Here is a 20271-nt window from a genome sequence, read left to right as displayed (position 1 = left end):
GTTTTGCCTTCTTGTTGGATGCATTGATTAATGCAAGTCCAGTCTGCCCTAGGCTTCCATTTCTCAGAGATTTGGTCTGTAAGACCTTTCACTCTATTATCTAATTCTGCGCTGCTATTTGGGAGGGGCCTGAGCGCAGCATCACGGGGATTCCAGTTGCCACTAATCATGTGCCAATCTGGTCCCACAATTTGTCTGACTACTTTTTCTACCTCTTCTCCATTTAAATTATAACTTAGCCTCATTCCTTGCAAATCTTCTAAGAACTTTCTAAAATTAACTTTTGGATGGGGAATTCCCTCAGTGGCTTTCCAGATGTCTTCCGGAGTCCAGGGTCTATACACTAGAATAGTCGGTTCTGACCTTCTTGCCTAGCCTGAGGATTAGGCACTTATATAAGTGGGCAGATTTCTTCTTCACTCACAAATCGTGAATTTCTACCCATTTGATATAACTCAATGTCCCTTTTTGAGTTTCCTGCCCCTGTTCGAGACCTGGTCTCGACGGGATCTCTAATAAATGGTTTCGCTTTTGTAGTGTCTCTACTTACAGTGACAGCAGGATATCACAGGGGTGGACTAACTTGTTCACTTGCCTCATATTCGGGTAAGGGAGGCAGAGGGGCTGATGCTATTACTAAGTTAGTGTCCTCCCTATCTAAAAACATTGCTTTTGAATTATTACTCTTTTGTTCCCTTCGGTTTGCTTCCTCAATCCACCTGTGTGCCTGAGGAATTCCTAACTGACGTTGCTTTTTTACCTGACCTTTAGAATCAGTTTTAAGCTGTTTGACAAGTTTGACAAGCGAGGATTTTTCTAGTTCACTATCAAATTCATACTTATTAACCCATTTTGAGTAGTATTTAATATTATCAGCACGCTGTGACTGCATGTATATTGCGTCTTCGGTTAACGGCGGACTTTGGGATCTTTTTGTACAATTATTACCTATTTTGTTCTACCCTTTTAATCATTATGTAACTCCTTATTTTTAACGTGGTACCACGGATTTTGTTATAGTCTCTTCAGAATGACTGCCTACCTGCTCTGTTTCCCTGATCTATGACAAGACAACTATCTTTTTGTCCCTGACTTGTATAAACATAGTCTTAACAAAATAAATACAAATATAGTCCCTGATCTAAAACAGAAAAAAAGGTAGATTCACCTTACCTGAGCCTTCGTGATTGATCACCTGGTTCGAGTAAACCCGTCCTTCAGTCGCAAATCAGAAAGTGGCTGGCCTCTTTTGCACGACAATTCAGTTGGAGGGATTTTCAACTAAGAAGAATCTATGTGGTTTCTTCCCCATGCGGTTTCAAGCCACCTGGCCTGTCTGATCCGAGGTGAAGTGAGGGTTTCCGGTCCGAAGGACCAATCTGTCAAAGGAAAAAACTTCAAAGACCAGTACACGTAAGGTTCAGTTAAGGCATATTTATTTACTTGCCGCAAGGAAACAAAAACATGCAAATACAAGGATTTGTCTAACTACTAACAGGAAGTATGCTTATTCTTATACTATTTTACAAGACATGGCCTTCTATGGCTGACGTAATCAAACACAACTTTCAGTATTGTTCTACAGTAGATGTTACTCAGATTTTCTGCTGACATGACTAGATTTGTGAGAAACTTTTGAGAAAAACAACCTGGCCTTGGTGGGCACTAATTCGTTTACAGGCTTCCATTGTACAGTGTTACATTTCAAGGTACTCTTCTAACTCAGATACAAGCAAATGCTGATTGCAGTTCATATTTTCAAACAGGCTTTGTCCTACTTATCTATAGCTTCTACAGCTGTGTATTTTCTCAAAGCACAAACGGAACTTCTTGTCTAAGCTTCATACAAGTAGTATTGTTCTATTCATTATTTTCCTAACATAAGCAGGAATCATCTGCTTCTCAGTAAATTTCCAAGGCACAAGCAAGATTTTAGCTAACAATACAAGGTCAGAAAGCATCTGCAGTTTGTACAGATTTATGCAGTATGAAATAGAATAAATGTGTTAACCCTTTTCAAGCTCTAAATGCACTAAGCATATTACTAATACACACATTAATACACATTTCTCTGACTGGGTGATGGATGGATAGTGTAGAAACAGGACTTGCTTTACCAAATTATTCCAGCTGCACATCACATCAACTGTCCAGCATAATATATTTGTAATACAATGATACAGCTTAAGATAATGCACTGTTTTTGATACTTTAAGAGTCCTTCCTTGAAGAAAGTCAGCACAGCTTTAGGAGATAAGTATTGTGATAGCAGGACTTAGAAAAAGAGCAAGACATGCAAAGTCTTGTTATAATATATGTGTATACTGCCTACTGTTTCTTAGTTTTCTTACTCTTTGCCTTCCATGATAACATGTATTTGGGGTTCCCTATCAGAAGCCTGAAACACTATAAGCCTGAAAATCAAAATCCTGAAACCAAAAGCCTGAAAATTCAAAATCCCGAAAACCCAAAATCCTGAAAACACAAAATGGACATACTGACGTCATTGTGGCTTTGCTATTGTTAGCCCTGTGGTGTTAGGTCATGCGTTGTGTTCAGGTAAGTGTGCGGTTGGTTTTATGTTAGGGTTAGGGGCGGTTTAAGTGAGTTAGGGTTAGTGCGCAGGTTAGGCATGTATGCAATAGTGACAAATATTGGGGTTAGGGGCGGTTTAAGTGAGTTAGGGTTAGGGCGCGGGTCAGGTGAGTGTGGGTTAGTGACGGACCTTAGGGTTAGGGTTAGGGTCAGGGTCAGTTGGTAGATATTAGTGTCTTTATAGTGACATATTAGCATTATTTGTGTTTTCAGGATTTTGAGTTTCAGGATTTTGGGTTTTCGGGATTTTGAATTTTCAGGCTTTTGGTTTCAGGATTTTGATTTTCAGGCTTATAGTGTTTCAGGCTTCTGATAGGGAACCGTATTTGGTTAGCTATGTGCTCATGGTTTACATAGTTTACTTGCTAATGATTATTATTTTTTATTCTATGGAAATCAATTTCTTGTAAGAAGTAAATGTGGTTCAAGATGATGTCAACTTTAAGCACTTATCTGCCCTAGATAAGACCATGATGCCCTGGCAAGTGGAATCTGATGCCTCTTCAATCCAGATGTACTTTTTACTGTTCAAAAAATAAAGATCATAATCACTTTTCATTAATTAAGGTTAAAGGTTTCTTTTTAAAATGTAGTCTAATACTAAGGAACCTCAGAGGACTGTGTCTGCTTTAAAAAAAAAATTACACAAATCATAGTATTAAAAGTGTAATTATTCAAAACAAAGTAAAAGTAAGTTGTATTTATGTTACAGGTAGACTGGTCAAAGTTTATTGCTGTGAATGGTGCAACTGCACATCCGCATTATGATCCTGATGGGACAGCGTACAACATGGGCAACTCATACGGCAAAAATGGTGAGTTTGATTGCATTCGGTTATTATTAATTCCCAGTGTTTATTTCTGCATACCTTTGTGAATTGAATTACCTGTTTCTTATATTATTTTTTTGTCATTATAAAATATTATCTTATATTTCCTGTGTAGAGTGGCATATAGGTGGAATATGAAATGATTCATCAATCCAGCTCTCTTATCTCATTATCAAATGGACAAATGTAAAAACGAACTACTAGATGGATCTTGAAGGATATTATTAATATAACTGTTAATGTATTTATGAATGCCATTGAAGCATGTTACTTAGGGAAAAAGTGAATGTACCAAACAGATTACTGTCAATATTTCCTTTAAGCTGAACATGTGCATGGATGCTTATCAAAATGCTACCTTTGTTCATGACATCAAAAGTTTTGGACACCTCTTTGATAGTCTACAGCAATAGCTAAACAAAATAAATGCTTGATGCATTAATCATATGTTTATCCTCCGTGCCAAGAAAGGTAGCATAGTTTCCTTTGGTAAAATGAGCATTACTACTTCATACCATACAGATAAAATTCCACTTAAATCAGACAGCTTTATCAGGGTATTGGGTGCCTATACTGATATTAAACTCTACTTTGACAAGCACATCTCTGTCATGGTTAGAAAATCCTTCTGTCATTGTAAAGAATGTCCCCTTTGGTGTGTACTTTGCTAAACACCTGCACCAAACTGAAAGATCAAGATTTCCTTACCAAAAGGATTTCAGATCATAGTACCTTCATCCACTCTAATAGACCAAAAGCCTTATTCCTCTAGTTAGTATCATACAGGCCGACAATCAGCTAATTATCAAACAAACTGATATGGTATGTGAGAGATGTACTTACACAATGTTACTGCAGGCAAAGTTCTCACATAAAAGCATACCTAATGTCAATACGGTTGTCAGTGGTACACACTCTGTACCCATCACACAAAATTCAAAGCAGACATATAGCACGAGACATACTGAGGATTTTAAATGTAACCTTCATAAACCCCAAAGACCATCTAGACAAAATAACAAATATCCTCAGCAGCCTTGAGTGTACAATTCTAAATCAGCACCCACTTCAACACGTATAATCACTTCTCATGGAGCCTCCATTTCTAATCCCATAAGTCAAGCCACCACACAATCCAGCATTCTGGTGACTGGATACTGCATTGTGAGGCACGCTGATGTCCCTGTCATCAGGCTGAGTAAGGAGAAAATCATTGTCAGTTGCTTATCAGTGGCCAGGCTCCAGCACATTATGCACACACTCAGGCCATTCAACCACAAATACCAGTATAACTCAGTCATAATTCATGTTTGTGTAAATGATCTGAGACATACCTACTTAGACTATATGAAAGGAGACATTACAGAACTCTTGGTATGTGTGTCCTTGGCTAGTTTGAACCTAGCATTGAGCAGTATTTTACCTTCTCCGTGGATCATGCCACAATACAAGCAGAAGATGACTGACTTTAATAATTGTCTTAATTCCTGGTGTCATTCTAAGAGGGTGTAATATTTGTCAGTATGGAAGAAGATGGCCAACAGACCACAGTGCTTTCCCATGGATGGTCTGTACGTCTCCCTTCTAGGCTTTCAAATATTAGCTAAAATATTGTCCTTCCCCATAGTGCCTTTTTTAGATAATGACAAAACTGAAAGTACTTTCAGCATAGACAATCAAAACCAAGAAAATCTAAAGGTGTTACTGCTCAGTTCTAGGAGTCTAAACAAGAAACTACACTGCCTACAAGCTCTCCTCACTCTAGAGAATGCTGACATCTGTGCAGTCACTGAGACATGGTTAAAAGCCATGGACAGCATACCGGTAATCCAAGGCTATAATGTCTTCCACACATTTAGACCTCCACAAGGACTAAAGGTGGAGGTGTCTTGATTTACATCAAAAATAAATATAAACTCAAGGCAGGTTAAACAAGACAATGCACACAAGGTTCTCCATGTTGAAATTACCATAGGTAAAATCTCATATCACTTCCTTGGAAGTTATAGGTCCCCCTCTATGATCCAAGAAATCCATAACATGCATTTACACTCAATGGAAACACTCGTCATCCAACCCAATATCATACTCATAGAGGACTTTCTCCACTATTAACTGGGAATCATATAGGATACCAAAGGTGCAGGCACAGACATTCTTTGATTTTGTAAGTGCAAGCTCCCTGGACCAGATTGTCAAAACCCTGACCAGGGCCGGAAACATACTGGATCTGTTTCTCACTACTGCAGGAGAGTACTGTACACCCCGTAGTGTAATGTGTTCCCTGGTAAGGTCAGACTACAAAACAGTCTCCTTTGAAGTAAAAATAAAACCTGAACTCCAGCTAACCCTGGAATGTTCAAGAACTACTCTAAGGCTAACTTCCTACTATTTGATGATAACCTGGCAAAAACTCCAAGCCCCCATAAACCCTGAGAACACTGCTGCCTAGGTGGAACTGTTCACAGAAAACCTAAACAAGTATGTTAATAGCTACGGAGAGGCAGCTGTATCCACAGGAAGTAGTACAGAACTTACTAAAAAACAAGGCACAGTGGTGGAATCACATATAAATAGGCTGTATAATAGAAGGAAGAAAGCCATAACAAAAATTCAAAGACATAGTGCCCAACAGGATAAAAGCACTCTGATCAACTAAACAAACAACTCAAGATATCAAATAAAATCTACCAAAGCCAAATTTGAGGTGAATTTGGCCTCCCAGGCCAAGAACTACCACAAGGCATTCTTTAGCTATGTCTGCAACCTCAAAGCAGTACACAATTGTGTGCAGAACTCATTGTTAATGGAGCCACCTATACTGAAGATATACAAGAAGATATAGCAAACCTACTGTCAGGCAAATTCATCTCTAACTTTACCTCCCTCTCACCCTCAACCTCCCCTCAGGAAATACTATTAAATATAACTCCCCCTACTATAACTAGGGAACAAGTCATCAATGCTCTCTCTATGGCCAAGAACACTGCATCAATGGGCCCAGCAATATCCTGGATACCTTCTAAACAGTATGAAACATGGCCTATCAGGACCTCTGGAACTGTTATTTAACTGCAGTACCTAAACAGTGTTCATGCCTCACGAGTGGAGAACATCAAGAGAAATCCCTCTGCACACAGGTGGGCCATTACAGACCCTGGAAACTACAGACCCAAAACTTTCACTAGTCTCATATGCAAAGTCATGGAAGGAATTATCATGGAAATAATCAATAATGACATAGGAAATCGCCAAACACCGGACCCAACCATACATCTCCACCTCTAAGAACAAGTTATCTGGACAAAAACAAAAATAATGGGGGGCCTAGAATCAGGAACACATTTTATATATTAATCTTATAAACTTAGAAAGTTGATAAGCATGGATTTTCTGATAGATATGAAATCTGAAACTCATTTTACATAATTATTTAGTGAATTCAGTCCTCAAATATTTGCTCAAAAAACCACACATTTTATGAGGAACAGATCAAAATTATCAGACAAAAATCTGGACATTCTGTGAAAATCTGGACAGATGAGTGATATGTACCCAACCCAATTTGTTTTGTCAAGGGCAGGTCATACATACTTAACCTGGTTCATAGGTTCATAGGTGTGTACTAGGCTAATAGCCCTGGAGCCTTTACAAGCTTAGCCCATAGGATTACTCTGGCATCATGCTACCCAACCTTACTTCCCAGTGCCTCTGTCAAGTAAAGCCATTGGAGTGATCCCTGGGGTGAATTTTCTATTTCCCATCCACTCATCAAGATTTCTCTTGAAGAGGGCCAGTGAGGTTCTCTGCTTGACATGTATGTTAAGTCTATTCCATAGCATGGGCAGTCTCTGGGTTATTAACCTGTCCCTCCAGCATGTTCTGTTGATTGTCGTAATGAGGTTGAGGTCTCTGGGGTGTGTGGTGTAGAGGGAATGGGATTTCTTTAGATGTAGTATTTCCAACAGAGCTGGGTCAGATATGGCTTTGTAAGTCAAGCAGAGATCGCCTCTAAGTAGGCGATTTGAGACACAGTAGACTTCTTTGCTTCTTTGAGAAGGTCACAAAAACAATGGATGAGGGAATAATGGTTCACAGCGCCTACCTTGACTTGTCCAAGGCATTTGACACAATACCCCTCCTGGGCAAACTCAAGATGTTAGGTGTAAACCCTTATGTCACCCTGTGTTTAGCGAGCTGGCTCACAGACAGGACACAGGAAGTTAGAATTGGAGAGCCTACCTCTACAAAGAGGCCAGTCACAAGTGAAGTTCTTCAGGGATTGGTCCTGGGACTGTTCCTTTTTGGCATTTAATTCTCTGAAGTCAAGTCCAATGACAAGGGCCTCTGGCTGACTAAATCTGCTGCTGATTGCAAATTAGGAACAATCATAGACACCCCCCCACAGACACAAATATTCTCCAGAAAAGGCTGATACAGACCAATAACTTGTGTCAGAGCCATGGACTAAAAACAAATTCCAAAAATGTATAATAGTATCCTTTGGGAAGTAATCCACCCCTGGTAACTATCATAGTGACAACATACTCCTAAGAGTAGATGCAGTAGTCAAGGACTTGGAGATACAAGGACAGTAATCTAGCATTTGATCATCATGTGTCTACAGTAGTGAGAAATTCATTATATGTTGTATAACTTACAAATAAAGGCATGGCATCTAGATCCAAGGATGCCATTGTTCCACTGTATTCAGCATTCATCAGGCCTGTCACTGAGTACAGTGCCCCCTTTGGTATGTACTTAACCAGGCACATTCAACAACTGGAATGTCCACAGAGGTTTCTCACTTAAATAATACAGGGCATAAGTAACATGTCCTGTGCAGACGGCCTCAAAGCTCTATCCTTGTATTCTGTCTCCTACAGGCTGTTGAGAGGAGCTCTATGCCTGGCATACAAAGCACTGTCAGATCCCACCCTGATGGACCTCCTGCATATCCACAAACCAAAACAATACCAGAATTACTTGTTCTGTTGTTGTTTGTCTTTCGGCTTTTAGGGGTTAGGGGTCATCACAGCGGAACTCTGGTCCGCTAATGATTGGCAGTTGATTTTCACAAATGCCGGCAGGTGCCAGCTCGATGTCCAACCTTCAATGAAGGCATGCCCATTTACGCATGTCTTTCAAATACCACCCAACCATGGGAAGGACATGCAGACTCCACAAAGAAGGCACTCCTCGCACTCCAGCCGAGAATCGAACGGGAGAACCTCTTGCTGTGAGGCAACAACGCTACTGCTGCACCACCGCGGACACCAGAATTAATGTTCTAACCTATATTATTTCAATTTTCAATCATCCAGACTTTTTAAGCCTGTAATAATTTAGCCTGTCTAGGGCTTTTTGTAAGTTTTCTAGGTGGCAGTCATGTTTTGTCATCACAGGATAACATGAGTAGTATTACATATTAAGGACTCCTCAGAGTACTTGTTTGTCTGTCTGTTGTGAAATAATGTACAGTTACCATTCTGAGAAACAGTATGACATACAGAAGCAACCCTTCCTGCAAATTAATTTTAGGAACTTTGTGTCTTTTTTTTTCCCCATTTGTGCATGAACCTGTTTAGAGCGATTCTCAACACTGGCATCCCTGTCAGGGATGCATAAAACTCAGAAAATAGCACAGTATAATGCACCACCTATAAGATTAGGCTGATAGTAACTCTGAACTCTTCAGTTATGCAAACATGCTCTGAAATTTTTATTTAGCAAAAGTAGCATGAGCCCAGATCAATTAATACTAAGTGTACTTCACCTCATATTTTAAGTATTAAATCACAAGGTGCTCTGCTGGTCTTCCTGAATTATGGGCTAACATCTGGTGTTTGTTACATTCTTACTTGTATTGATTTACATTTTCTGAACTCTATAGTAAATATTTCCTTATGATCTGCCAACACAGGTGACATATTTTCATCTGTGGTGGCATCTGTTGCTCTTAGATGTTATTTGTTTCATTGTAATAAAGTAATAGATCTTTATAATGCAAATCTTTTAGCCACTGTCAACCACATAGTGATGTTTTTTTTTCTGTATGAAATACATAAACATTCAGATTTTTTTTGTTAGATTTGCAGGTTATTGGCACACTTTCTTTACCCATTGTGATGATCTTTTGAATTGTATATATTAGCATTTAGGATGCATGCAGTGCCACATAAGAGAATTCACGATACTCTTGTATGGAAATCATTGAAAAAACAACTCCTATATCCATCTTCAAGTAAAATATCAAACTCTACTTCTGTGATCTAAATAATATCTCCATCAGGCTTTTTCATACTTTACCTGTCTAAACACTCCAAGTTATACGTTTCATTTTCTGTGCATGGCTTCGTTTTACTTGGAACTTCATCCACCATTTATATAAACATTATGATTCACGGTTGCCGTCCTGAACCTTTTGTCTACAATTCACTTGCTTCCTATTAATGTTTGTAGCACAGCCATGAAGCAGGTCCTCGTTTCTCCTCACATTTTAATTTAAACAAGCATATACCTGGTTTATGTCTGCTGACACACCTAATTATTGCTTGTTTCAGTGAATAGACAACATAATAATAACATAATCAAGCTTGCCTTCCTGGTGAAAGTACAGTTGTGTAAAATCCTGTCATAATGGCAAATATCTTTGCCTTCACTGCTGCAGTATTCTTAACATATGGCATTCCTTGCTGTGGAAACCTGACATCTGGCCATTCTACCAAAGATTCCTGTTGCTTTTAAGGTATGTTGAATGTCACCCAAACGCTCTTTGTGTAACATAGGGCATAAAGGTGATGTTCAGGCCTACCATAGTCAGAACTGATTGCCCCAGTAGGAACACCAGTCCAAGGAACCCAAGAGGTAATCTGTATATCCAGGAAGGCAAAGGACTAGGTGGAAGGAGGAAGGGAGCAAATACTGCAGCAGTGAATGCAAGGACATCTACCATTATGGTAATATTTTACACAACTGTACTATGTCCTTGCATTCACTGGTCCAGTATTCTTAACATATGGGTGAGTCACAAAGCTCAAGATGAAACTAGGGAGGGGGGTGGAGCAGAAAAGTCCCCTAAAAAGCCATGAAGAACTGCACTAGCAAATCCAGACCTAGCTCTAGAGATACCATCCAACTTGTAGTGCTTGGTAAAGGTATGCATAGAAGTCCAAATAGCTGCTTTAAGAATGGAATTAGTATATGAGCCCTTGAAAAAAGCACCATAAGAAGCCAAAGTTCTAGTAGAATGAGCCTTGACTGAAGAGGGAAGGCTTTTGCTATAAAAAGTGTATCTAAAAGAAATAGCCTTAGAAATTCAAGAATAAATGGTTTGCTTGGATACAGCAATTCCCAAAGATCTAGGATGAAAAGAAACAAATAACTGATCAGATTTTCTAATAGCCTTAGTCTTATCCAAATAAACCTTGAGTTGCCTATGCACGTCCAAATTATGCAGCACCCTCTCACTGTCAGTTTGCGAAGAGGGGAAAAAAGGGATATTAATAGACTGATTAAGTGATAGCTCATTAACTACTTTAAGCATAAAGAAGGGTTAGTGTACAAGGATACTCTGTCCTCATGAAATATCAAAAAAGGAGGACAAGCTATAAGAGCCTGTAACTCAGACACCCGTCTGGCAGAAGTAAGAGCTAACAAAAGACCAGTCTTCCAGGAACAATGTTACAAAGAAGCCGAAGCAGCAGGCTCAAAATGAGCCTGGGTTGACTTGTCCAAAACAAAATTAAGATCCCATTAAGATCCCAGGGAGGAACTACAGGCTTCCAAGGAGATCTAATATTAAGGACTCCTTTAAGAAATTGTTTTACCTCAAATCTAGAAGCTAAAGAAGGAGAAAAAGGCAGACAAGCAAAGATAGCTGATGTGAGCCTTAATAGAAGAATAGGCCAAACCAGCATTGAGCAACTCACACAAATAAGAGAGAACCAAAGGAACATCCGCAGTAAGTGGGTCCAGGTTATGAGGAAGACACACAAATAGAAAACCTCTTTCATTTTGATAAGTTGGGTTTCTAGAAGTAGATTTCCTGGCCTCCTGCAGGACTTGCAGCATGGCTTCAGAAAAAAACGTGTCTATGAGGAATCAAAGTCTTATCACCCACAACACCAGTTGAAGAGTGGACATGTGGGGATGGATGAGAGATCCCTTGTCTTATGAGAGTAGACCCACTCTGTGAGGTAACTTATGATTATTGCCCTTGGCTAAATGCAGAAGAAGAGGGAACCAGTGTTGTTATGACAAGAGGGGAGTCACCAACAAGATTTTCAGAGCATCCTTTTAAATTTTGAACAGGGCTTTTGGAATGAGAGGAAGGGGAGGGAATGCATAAAAAATACCCCCTTCCAAGAAAATGAGAGGAAATCCACTTTCCACATCAGAGGACCTGGAACTCTGTCACAAAACAGAGAAAGTTGTCTGTTCAGAGGGGATGCAAAAAGATCGACTTGAGGAGTAACCCACTGGTGGATAATGGGACATCCCAGTGAAGCATCCATTCATGGAAGTGAGTTAAGGACCTGCTCAGAGCATCTGCCACAATATTCTGACCAGAAAGGATATAAACTGCCTGAAGAGTCACTTGATACTTGATGGCAGCATCCCATACCAGAAGTGCCAACTGGCAAAGAAGATAAGATCTCGTTTCTCTGTGTTTGTTGATATACCACATCACTGTGGTATTGACTGTGAACACCTTGAGAAGCCCTGGAGAGAAAAGAGGATGGAAGGCCTAAAGAGCCAGCAGGAGAGCTCTCATCTCTTTGATATTGATGTGCTCCTTCTGCTGATGAGACAACCACACCCTCTGAACTTTTAGGGAGCCAACTGTCACCCCTCCATCCCATGTTTGAAGTGTCTAGAAACAATTCCTGAGAGAGAAGCGGGGGATGGAAAGAGATCCTTAGATTCAGAGACAACTGCTGAATCCACCAGAGAAGGTTCTGTCTGAGATAAGGAAGAAAAGGAACTACCAAGTCTAGAGAATGGGCATGTTGAAACCACACTGACATCAGAAACCACTGAAATTTTCTCATGTGAAGTTTGGCCAGAGGGAGAATTGGAATGGTGGATGCCATGAAACTCAGAGCTCTCAGAAACCCCCGGGTGGAAATGGAAGTCAGAGAAAGAAGAGTGTGAAAGAAAGAAATGAGAGTTAAGGCCTTTGGAGGGGTCAGGGAAGCCAGCACTGACATTGTCTGAATCCTGCAGCCCAGAAAAAAATGATCCTGAGAAGGAGTCAGAGAAGTCTTTTTGAAATGTATAGTGCACCTCATACTCTGATGAAGAGAAATAGCAAAATGAAGATTTTGCAAAATGATCTCTGGAGTGGATGCCTGAATCAACAGGTCATCCAAGTAAGGAATATTTGGATCTTATGAAGCCTGCAAAAAAGCTATCACAGGAGCAAGGCATTTGGTGAACACTCTTGGGGCAGTAGAAAGGCCAAAGGGCAAAGCAGAGAACTGAAAATGCCAGGAAGCAACAAAGAAATGCAAAAAGTTCCTGAAAAGAGGATGGATTGTAATATGGAGGGATAAGCATCCTTGAGATCCAGAGACACCATATATGCCTGAGGGAGCAAGAGGGGAAAGAGAGTCTGAAGGGGCAATATCTGAAAGGAAGGCACTTTTAGAAAAAATTTTAGATGAGAGAGGTCAAAAATAGGCCTCTAAGTGTCCTCTTTCCTGGGTACTGTAAACAGTCTGGAGTAGAATTCTTTTTCCCTCTGAGACACAGGCACCTCTTGAATAATACCCTGAGTCAAGAGATTTTGAAGTACCTCTGGGGAAAAAGAGAGGTTGTTCTGGAAGAGGCTGGGGAATGCCCATAAAAGAAGGATGGGACTTCCACATCATGAAGTACTTCTGACTAATGAATGACAGAACCCAAAAATCCTGAGTGATCTGAAGCCAAACAGGAACAGAAAGAGAAAGGTGAAGAGAAAGAGAGGAATGTGGCTGGGAAGGGACCTGGTTTGTCTGGAAAGGAAGGCTTTGGAGTCCTTGAAAACTGAGGAGAGTTAGCACAAGGAGCCTGTTTGCCACTCTTCTTACCTTTACTAGAAGGGCGGGATTGCCTATAAACAAATGTAAGCTTAGTGGGGTAGTTTCTTGGAAATTTAGGAGCAGGAGAAACAAACATATGTTTAAGCTCCTGTAAGGCCTTACCCTTATCATGATGTGACTTAAACAAACCAGTAGCAGCTTCCCCAAACAAAAGCTAAGAATCCAGAGGAGCAACCATCAACTTAGCCTTAATATCATCAGGTGAAGGTTGAAGCCTAAGCCAAGAATACCTCATCATCACTGAACCACAAACAGCTGTCCTAGAAGAGACATCTGCCACATCATAACTACATTTAATAGAATGACGAACAATTAGAGAGGAAGTCCCTAGCAAGGAAAGAATAGAAGTTTTACCCTCAGATCCTGGAAAAGCAGAAACAGGTTGACAGGCTTGAGAAAGAAGTGCCAACACATACCTAGGCATATGGGTTTGATAATTAATAGCCCTAAAAGCTAGGGTAGCAGAAGTGTAAACCTTCTCACCCAGCCTTTCTATATCTCTGCTGTCTTTGTCAGAAGGCAATAACTTGGGTGAAGGAAGCAACTGAGATGGCTTATCAGAGGCTACAGACACTACAGTAGGAGAACATTTATATAAAAAAACAACAATCCTCAGGCATCCTATAGAAGCTGTCAGGTTTCTTGGGAGAAAATCAGGCACATGGGAGGCATTGGAAAAAGCATCCAGCAAAGCAACCAAACAGGAGGAATAGCCACAGGCTTAAGAGATTCCAACAGCAGCAACTCATAGTACCTTTTATGGATATCAAAGACCTGAGCACAGTCCCACTTAAAAAAAATCTATCATCCTAGAGAGCGTGTCCCCAAAAGAAATTACCTCAAAATGAACTGCAGAACTAATAGATTCCTCCTCCTCTGACCCATAGTACAAAGGAGAAGGAATCTGAGTACAAAAGTCAGGGATTCCTCATCTGAATCTGATTCATCTTCAGATGAATCCTGTTTTCTAGCCCTTTAAAGGGAAGTAGAGGATCAAGGTGAAGCAGGAACTGAAACCCCTTGAGGAGGCTTTAAGGACATTAAAGTAGTAAATAGTCCCCCGAGTAAAGGCCTGCCATTCACTTTGCGGATCCCTAGGAGTAGACGAAACATGTTTAGATTTTTGTTTCTTTTTTAATGGAACATCCCCTTCAAAAAACTGATAAGGCTCAGATCCAGGACGACAGTCTAGAACCATAGTAGGAACTTCTTCCCCAACTAAAAATGGATGATCTCCCCTAGACCCCTTGGAAAAAAATCAATGGTGGTTCCCCCTGAACATCTGAGATGGACGCTTGCAAAGCCTCTTCGACGTGCTGCCAGCCAGATCCTCACCAGGGCACTTATCTACAACTGCAAAGAAGCCAGCAAACATGTGTATGTAGTCACTGGAGAATGAAAATGCATTCAACTGGCAGAAAACAGATGCAGGTAAACAGACCGACTCTAAAAAGATATGTTAGGACTGGCAGCAAAGAAGTTCAGAGTATGGTAGGCCTGAATGTCACCTTTATGCCCTATGCTACCCGAGGAATGCTTCAGTGATGTTCAGCGTACCTTTAAGGCAACAGGAGTCTTTGGTAGACTAGTCAGATGTCAGTCTTCCATGGCAGGGAATCCCATATAGTAAAAAAACTGCAGCAGTGACTGTAAGGACATCTTGTAGGCAGTCTTTGGCTATTTTATTTATTAACATTACTGGTTTAATGATTGCTCAACTCTTAAAATCATCTTTAGAAAGCAGTCTTTTTTGTATGTTTTCCCAACATATTGCACTCACATGCCACTTTCATAGTATATGTTCTTTACTAAGCTTGCAGATTCAAAATAAGCTACTCTGCTATGCAATATATTCCACAGTAATTTTATGTCTGATTTGATTTCACTCTTCTGAAATCTAAAATCATGCATTTAGTGATAGTCTTGAAGGGAAATGTATTTGCACCGCCTGTACATTTTCTTTAATTGGTGCAAACAAACTTCAGTAGCTATGGCATCCATTACATTTAACAACATTGGCACTCCTTTTATTTAGAATACCATTTGCTAAATAATTTAGCTGATCTCCTTTAATGTAAGTTGTCCTGTCATCTCTACTGGCATGAAATGTATTAATAAGTTCCACATGCCTATTCAATAAAACTGCATCCATGTTCAACTGTATTAATGTTAATGATTTCCTTTCCCACTTAAATCAGTACTCTTATTCATACTCATTCACCATTTTTAAAATAATAATTTTATACCAGTAGACATATTAATATATGCACTTGTTGTCTCTTTTCTGTTTATTTAAACAACAATATGCAATTTAAAATACCCAAATACTTGTTCCTAAATAAGCCAAAAACACACATCAAAGGATGTTACTGTGGTTGGAGTGTTTACTTCTCCCACTGTGCAGCAACTTCAGAGCTGGTTATATTAAGTCTGAGCATGCAGAATCAAAGCTCTGTATGTGAGGGTGTGGGGTGGCTTAGCCCTCATAAGAAGGCTGCTTTGCACCAAATGACATGATCTACTTAAATATGTTCATGCAACTTCAAATTTAATAAGTGTACAGAAATGTGTCCTTTTGCCTTCATACAAATGACATTGTCTGTTTTACAATAAAACATTAACTAATGTTTTGTTTAGCCAATCACAATGCACTTGCAATGGTTACATATAAACGATTGTTCAGTCTTTTTCTTCTGGCTTTTCCCGGTTAGGGGTCGCCACAGCAGATCATCTGTCCGCTCATGACTGGCAGTGGAGTTTTACAGTGTCGAGTTGCCAGCCCAGCACAAAACCTTCCACAGAAGGCACACACATGCACACACTCACACCTAGGGCCAATTTAGAGTGTCCAATCCATCTACTGCATGTCTTTGGGATGTGGGAGGAAACCAGAGCACCCGGAGGAAATCCACACGACCACAGGGAGGACATGCAGACTCCACATAGAAGGCACCCCAGCTGAGAATTGAACCGGAGAACCTCTTGCTGTGAGGGGGCAACGCTAACCGCTGCACCACCGTGGCCGCTCACAAACGATTGTTCAGTGATATGTAAAATTAATTTTTGTTAGTCATCATTCATCATTTTCAAAAAATTTACTCTATTCACACATTTCAATATTTATTAATGATTTTTTTTCCATTTTAATGGTTATCGCTGTATATTACCATTTACTTGTTTGTTTGTGATACTATAAAAACTGCTTAATAATGTGCATTTCCCTTAAAGGCTATTGGATAAAGGTTTACTGCATATGGACTAGCAAGTCCCTTGCTCAATAAGTACTTTTTTTTTCAAATAAATATTCACTCTGTATTTATTCATTCCCCCCATTTTTCCCAAGGACTACACTGCAATGTTTTATAACATGATGCCAAAGTCTTACTGTTATTGTAATTATTTTTATTTTAGTCATGCAACGGCACAGTCTGTTATCTTGATCAGCAGGAGTTTTTCTTCCAACCTGCTTTCCTCATAATGCTTTGTTACCCTTTTTAAAAATTATATTTACTAAGATGTACTCTTATGCTTCTGTGTCAGTCATCTGACAAAGATCAGTACAGAGGTGGTTGATAACCATCACCCTAAAAGTAGTGCTGCAATTTACTGTCCTCTCCACCATAAATAAATATAAAAAGTCCATTACCATGATACACAGTATCAAATAAAATTATTTAATGTCTTATTCACTCAAATGAAGCAAGGAGCTGTGGAAGCATTACTGAAACTGGTCTGCGCATATAGTAAAGCTGTTTGTTCCATTTTTAACACTGGGCGTTATGGTGTTCACTACTAGAACGCTGAAGAGAGTTTTCTAAGAAATGGCTGAATGTTTCATAACATCAGTTCAGAAGTGCGCTAGCTAATAGGAGAACAATGGCAGTTCATGAAGTAAATAGAGAACATTATTACTGTCACAAATATTTAAGGCTGCAGAGTAGCCATGTACTATGTGTACTCTACCGCAATGATGTCTGTCAGATAAATAATGGTTTGAGAATACAAAACCTTTGACTTCACCCCCACCATATGAAAAGACTTAACAGTTTTGATGAAGTAGGGATTTAACAGAAATGCTGAGTTGCTACTGACTAGGACATTTATGGTTGATAAAGTGTTGATAAGAATTTGATGCTTTCTGTTTTTGTGAGCTGGACCGTTACGTTACACAGTCTGCTGGCTTTCTGTGTGTGTGAGTCAAAGGTGTGTTGACAACATTTTCAGCAGGATGAATCAATACAACTGCCAAGTAAGACTCACAGCTTAGCACATTCATTTGATCTTTAGAAAAGAATGTCAAACATAAGCTTCATGTGAGAACAAGATGTTCATGATAATGAGCAGTGTTCTGATATATAATGTTTAATGAGACAAAAACAATAGACATCTTCCAGCAAACAATGTATATGCCAGTGGTCACAGATTAGAACTTATTTACTTTGATTACATAGTTTACTAGGAAAATTACAGAAAACACAGATACAGAGGTTTGAGTATATGCACAAACATGCACAGGCACACACACACACACACACACACACACACACACACACACACACACACACACACACACACACAGACACACTCTTACACTTTTAAAGACAGACACCCAGAAACGCACATGGACATACTAATTGCCATTACATACCAAAACACAGATACACACACACACACACATACATTCAATTAATTTACTAAAAGCGATATGAGCACATGTTTTCATATAGTTCTTAGCACCTTCTAAACAGTGCTTTAAGACCTTTGAGGGCAGATACTAAGAAAGAAGGGCCATAAAAGAGTTGTAACAGCCATTGACAAACTGTTGAGCTGAGCAGCATTTTAGGTGCTTCTAGTATAACAGTACTTCTAAGTGTTGTGTACACACACACACACACACACACACACACACACACACACACACACACACACACACACACACACACACACACATAAGTATATATGTGTGTGTTTGTGTGTGTTTATATGTGTCTCTCTCTCTCTATGTATATATATATATATATATATATATATATATATATATATATATATATATTCATCTTTTAAATAATGCTTAATATTTCATTTATTTTTGGTAACTAAGACAGTGCTAGCAAGCACTTATAGCAAATACTTCACAGAGCCCCTGTAAGATCTTAAAGAAAATATCTGATGATAGAACTTTTAAGCACTTTCAACAGAGCACATAGGCAGATCACATCAACAAGATTCATACTATGTATTTAAGCATTTTCTGAATCAGAACAGTACTTGCAAGCACTTCAGATTTCTAAGGGAAGGGGTGACCTGTAAACAATGACAGCACTGTATACAAAGGGAAAATGTTTCCAATGAAGGCAAAAGCAGAGTTGAGTATGAGTGAAGTATAAAAAGAAATAAAAGGTTTTGTGGAGTTGTAGGTGCTAATAAGGGGGTTAGAGCGGACACTAGTAGGCATCGACCTCTTGAAATAATGACACATTTAAGTGGCTCACCTTCTGAACAACACACAAGACATACCTCTTAACTGTCCAGATTTTTGCAAAATGTCCAGATTTGTGCCTCATATTTTTCTTCTGTTCTTCATAAAATTTGTGGATTTTTGTCAAATCATTGAGGACTGAAGTGAATAAATAATGACATTTATGTTTTAATCCTCATATCCTGCAGAAAATGCATGCTAATGCAAAAGTTGTTAGTCTAGCAACTGTTTAAATTTTATGAGAAAGAATTAAAATATTTCCTATTTCTGAAACTTTCTCCTCCCATTTTTTTGGCTTTGTCCAAATTTTGTGTGCTGAAAAAAACACCATTAACTGACATTGTATATAATGCTTTAATGATCTTATAGAAAAGGGCAACTGAAAGTGTTGATATGCACTATTTTGGAAAGTGCAACACTGCTTGTTATGTATTTCACAGGAAGAGAATTGCCTCTTCTTTAAAGGATGTCATTCTCCTTTCTTTCAGAATAACCCTCCAGATTGCCTTCTTTCTGTGTCATGCAACTTCATTCCAGAGTCCTCCCAGGAACATTTTCAGACCCAAAGCACACACATCTGTGTCAGAGCTTTAAATATACTTGTTTGTAACTGTACCTTATTAATCTTTACTTGCCTGCCTGCTTCTGAGTTAGCAGCATTGAAGGACCATCTACCAGTATGCTACATGACTAACACAAAATGAAATCACTGGTTAAAGCCTAAGCCTGAGATAGCTCATCTGCATTTAGGTGGCTGTTGGCAGCTGTAGGATCAGTGCCCACTGAGATAACTTGGGGTTGATATCTATTTTTCAGTGCAGCCATTGAAGTGTTGTCTGTTACAGGTATGATATCTCTTCCCAAAGGATAGTAGTTAGGGTAGGTGAAGGCCCACTTAATGGCTAAATGCTCTCTTTTAATAAGCACATAGTGATTATTAGCCTTACTCAGCTTTTAGCTTATGCTGCAGATAGGATGTTCCTCCCCATCTATTGCTTCCAGTAAGCCCGCACATATGACCACCTCAGTGGTATCTATATGTACTAAGAATTGTTCCAAGAAATCAGGGGATATATGAATTCTGCCCACAGCATATAATTTAGCTACCTAAAGGTTTGCTCTATTTTCTTTGTTGATTTCCCCTTCAGTGGAGATTTACCTTTAGTCAAACCAGCCAGGGGCAAGCTATAGTGGAAAAATCAGGAAAAAGGGCTTTCTGATAATGGCTATTCAAGCCAAAAAAAATTGGGTTGCTTTTCTGTAACTGGCATGGGCCATTGTT

The 20271-nt window shown here is 39.4% G+C and overlaps 1 protein-coding gene across 5 annotated transcripts in view; it reads left to right on the top strand.

Annotated features, from left to right (window-relative positions):
* BCO2 (beta-carotene oxygenase 2) overlaps positions 1 to 20271 on the top strand; it is a 701930-nt gene that overhangs the window by 281354 nt on the left and 400305 nt on the right. For all 5 annotated transcript variants that reach the window (XM_044081057.1, XM_044081056.1, XM_044081053.1 and 2 more), the window contains exon 5: positions 3308 to 3410. In XM_044081057.1, coding sequence (XP_043936992.1) covers positions 3308 to 3410 — 103 coding nt within the window. The remainder of the gene's footprint in view (positions 1 to 3307; positions 3411 to 20271) is intronic.

Source organism: Protopterus annectens, chromosome 8.part0, assembly GCF_019279795.1.
Source record: "Protopterus annectens isolate FY-2018-M chromosome 8.part0, PAN1.0, whole genome shotgun sequence".
In the NCBI taxonomy this organism is placed as follows: Eukaryota; Metazoa; Chordata; order Ceratodontiformes; family Protopteridae; genus Protopterus; species Protopterus annectens.
The sequence above is the reverse complement of the archived record's forward strand: the minus strand, read 5'-3'. Positions and strand labels throughout refer to the sequence as shown.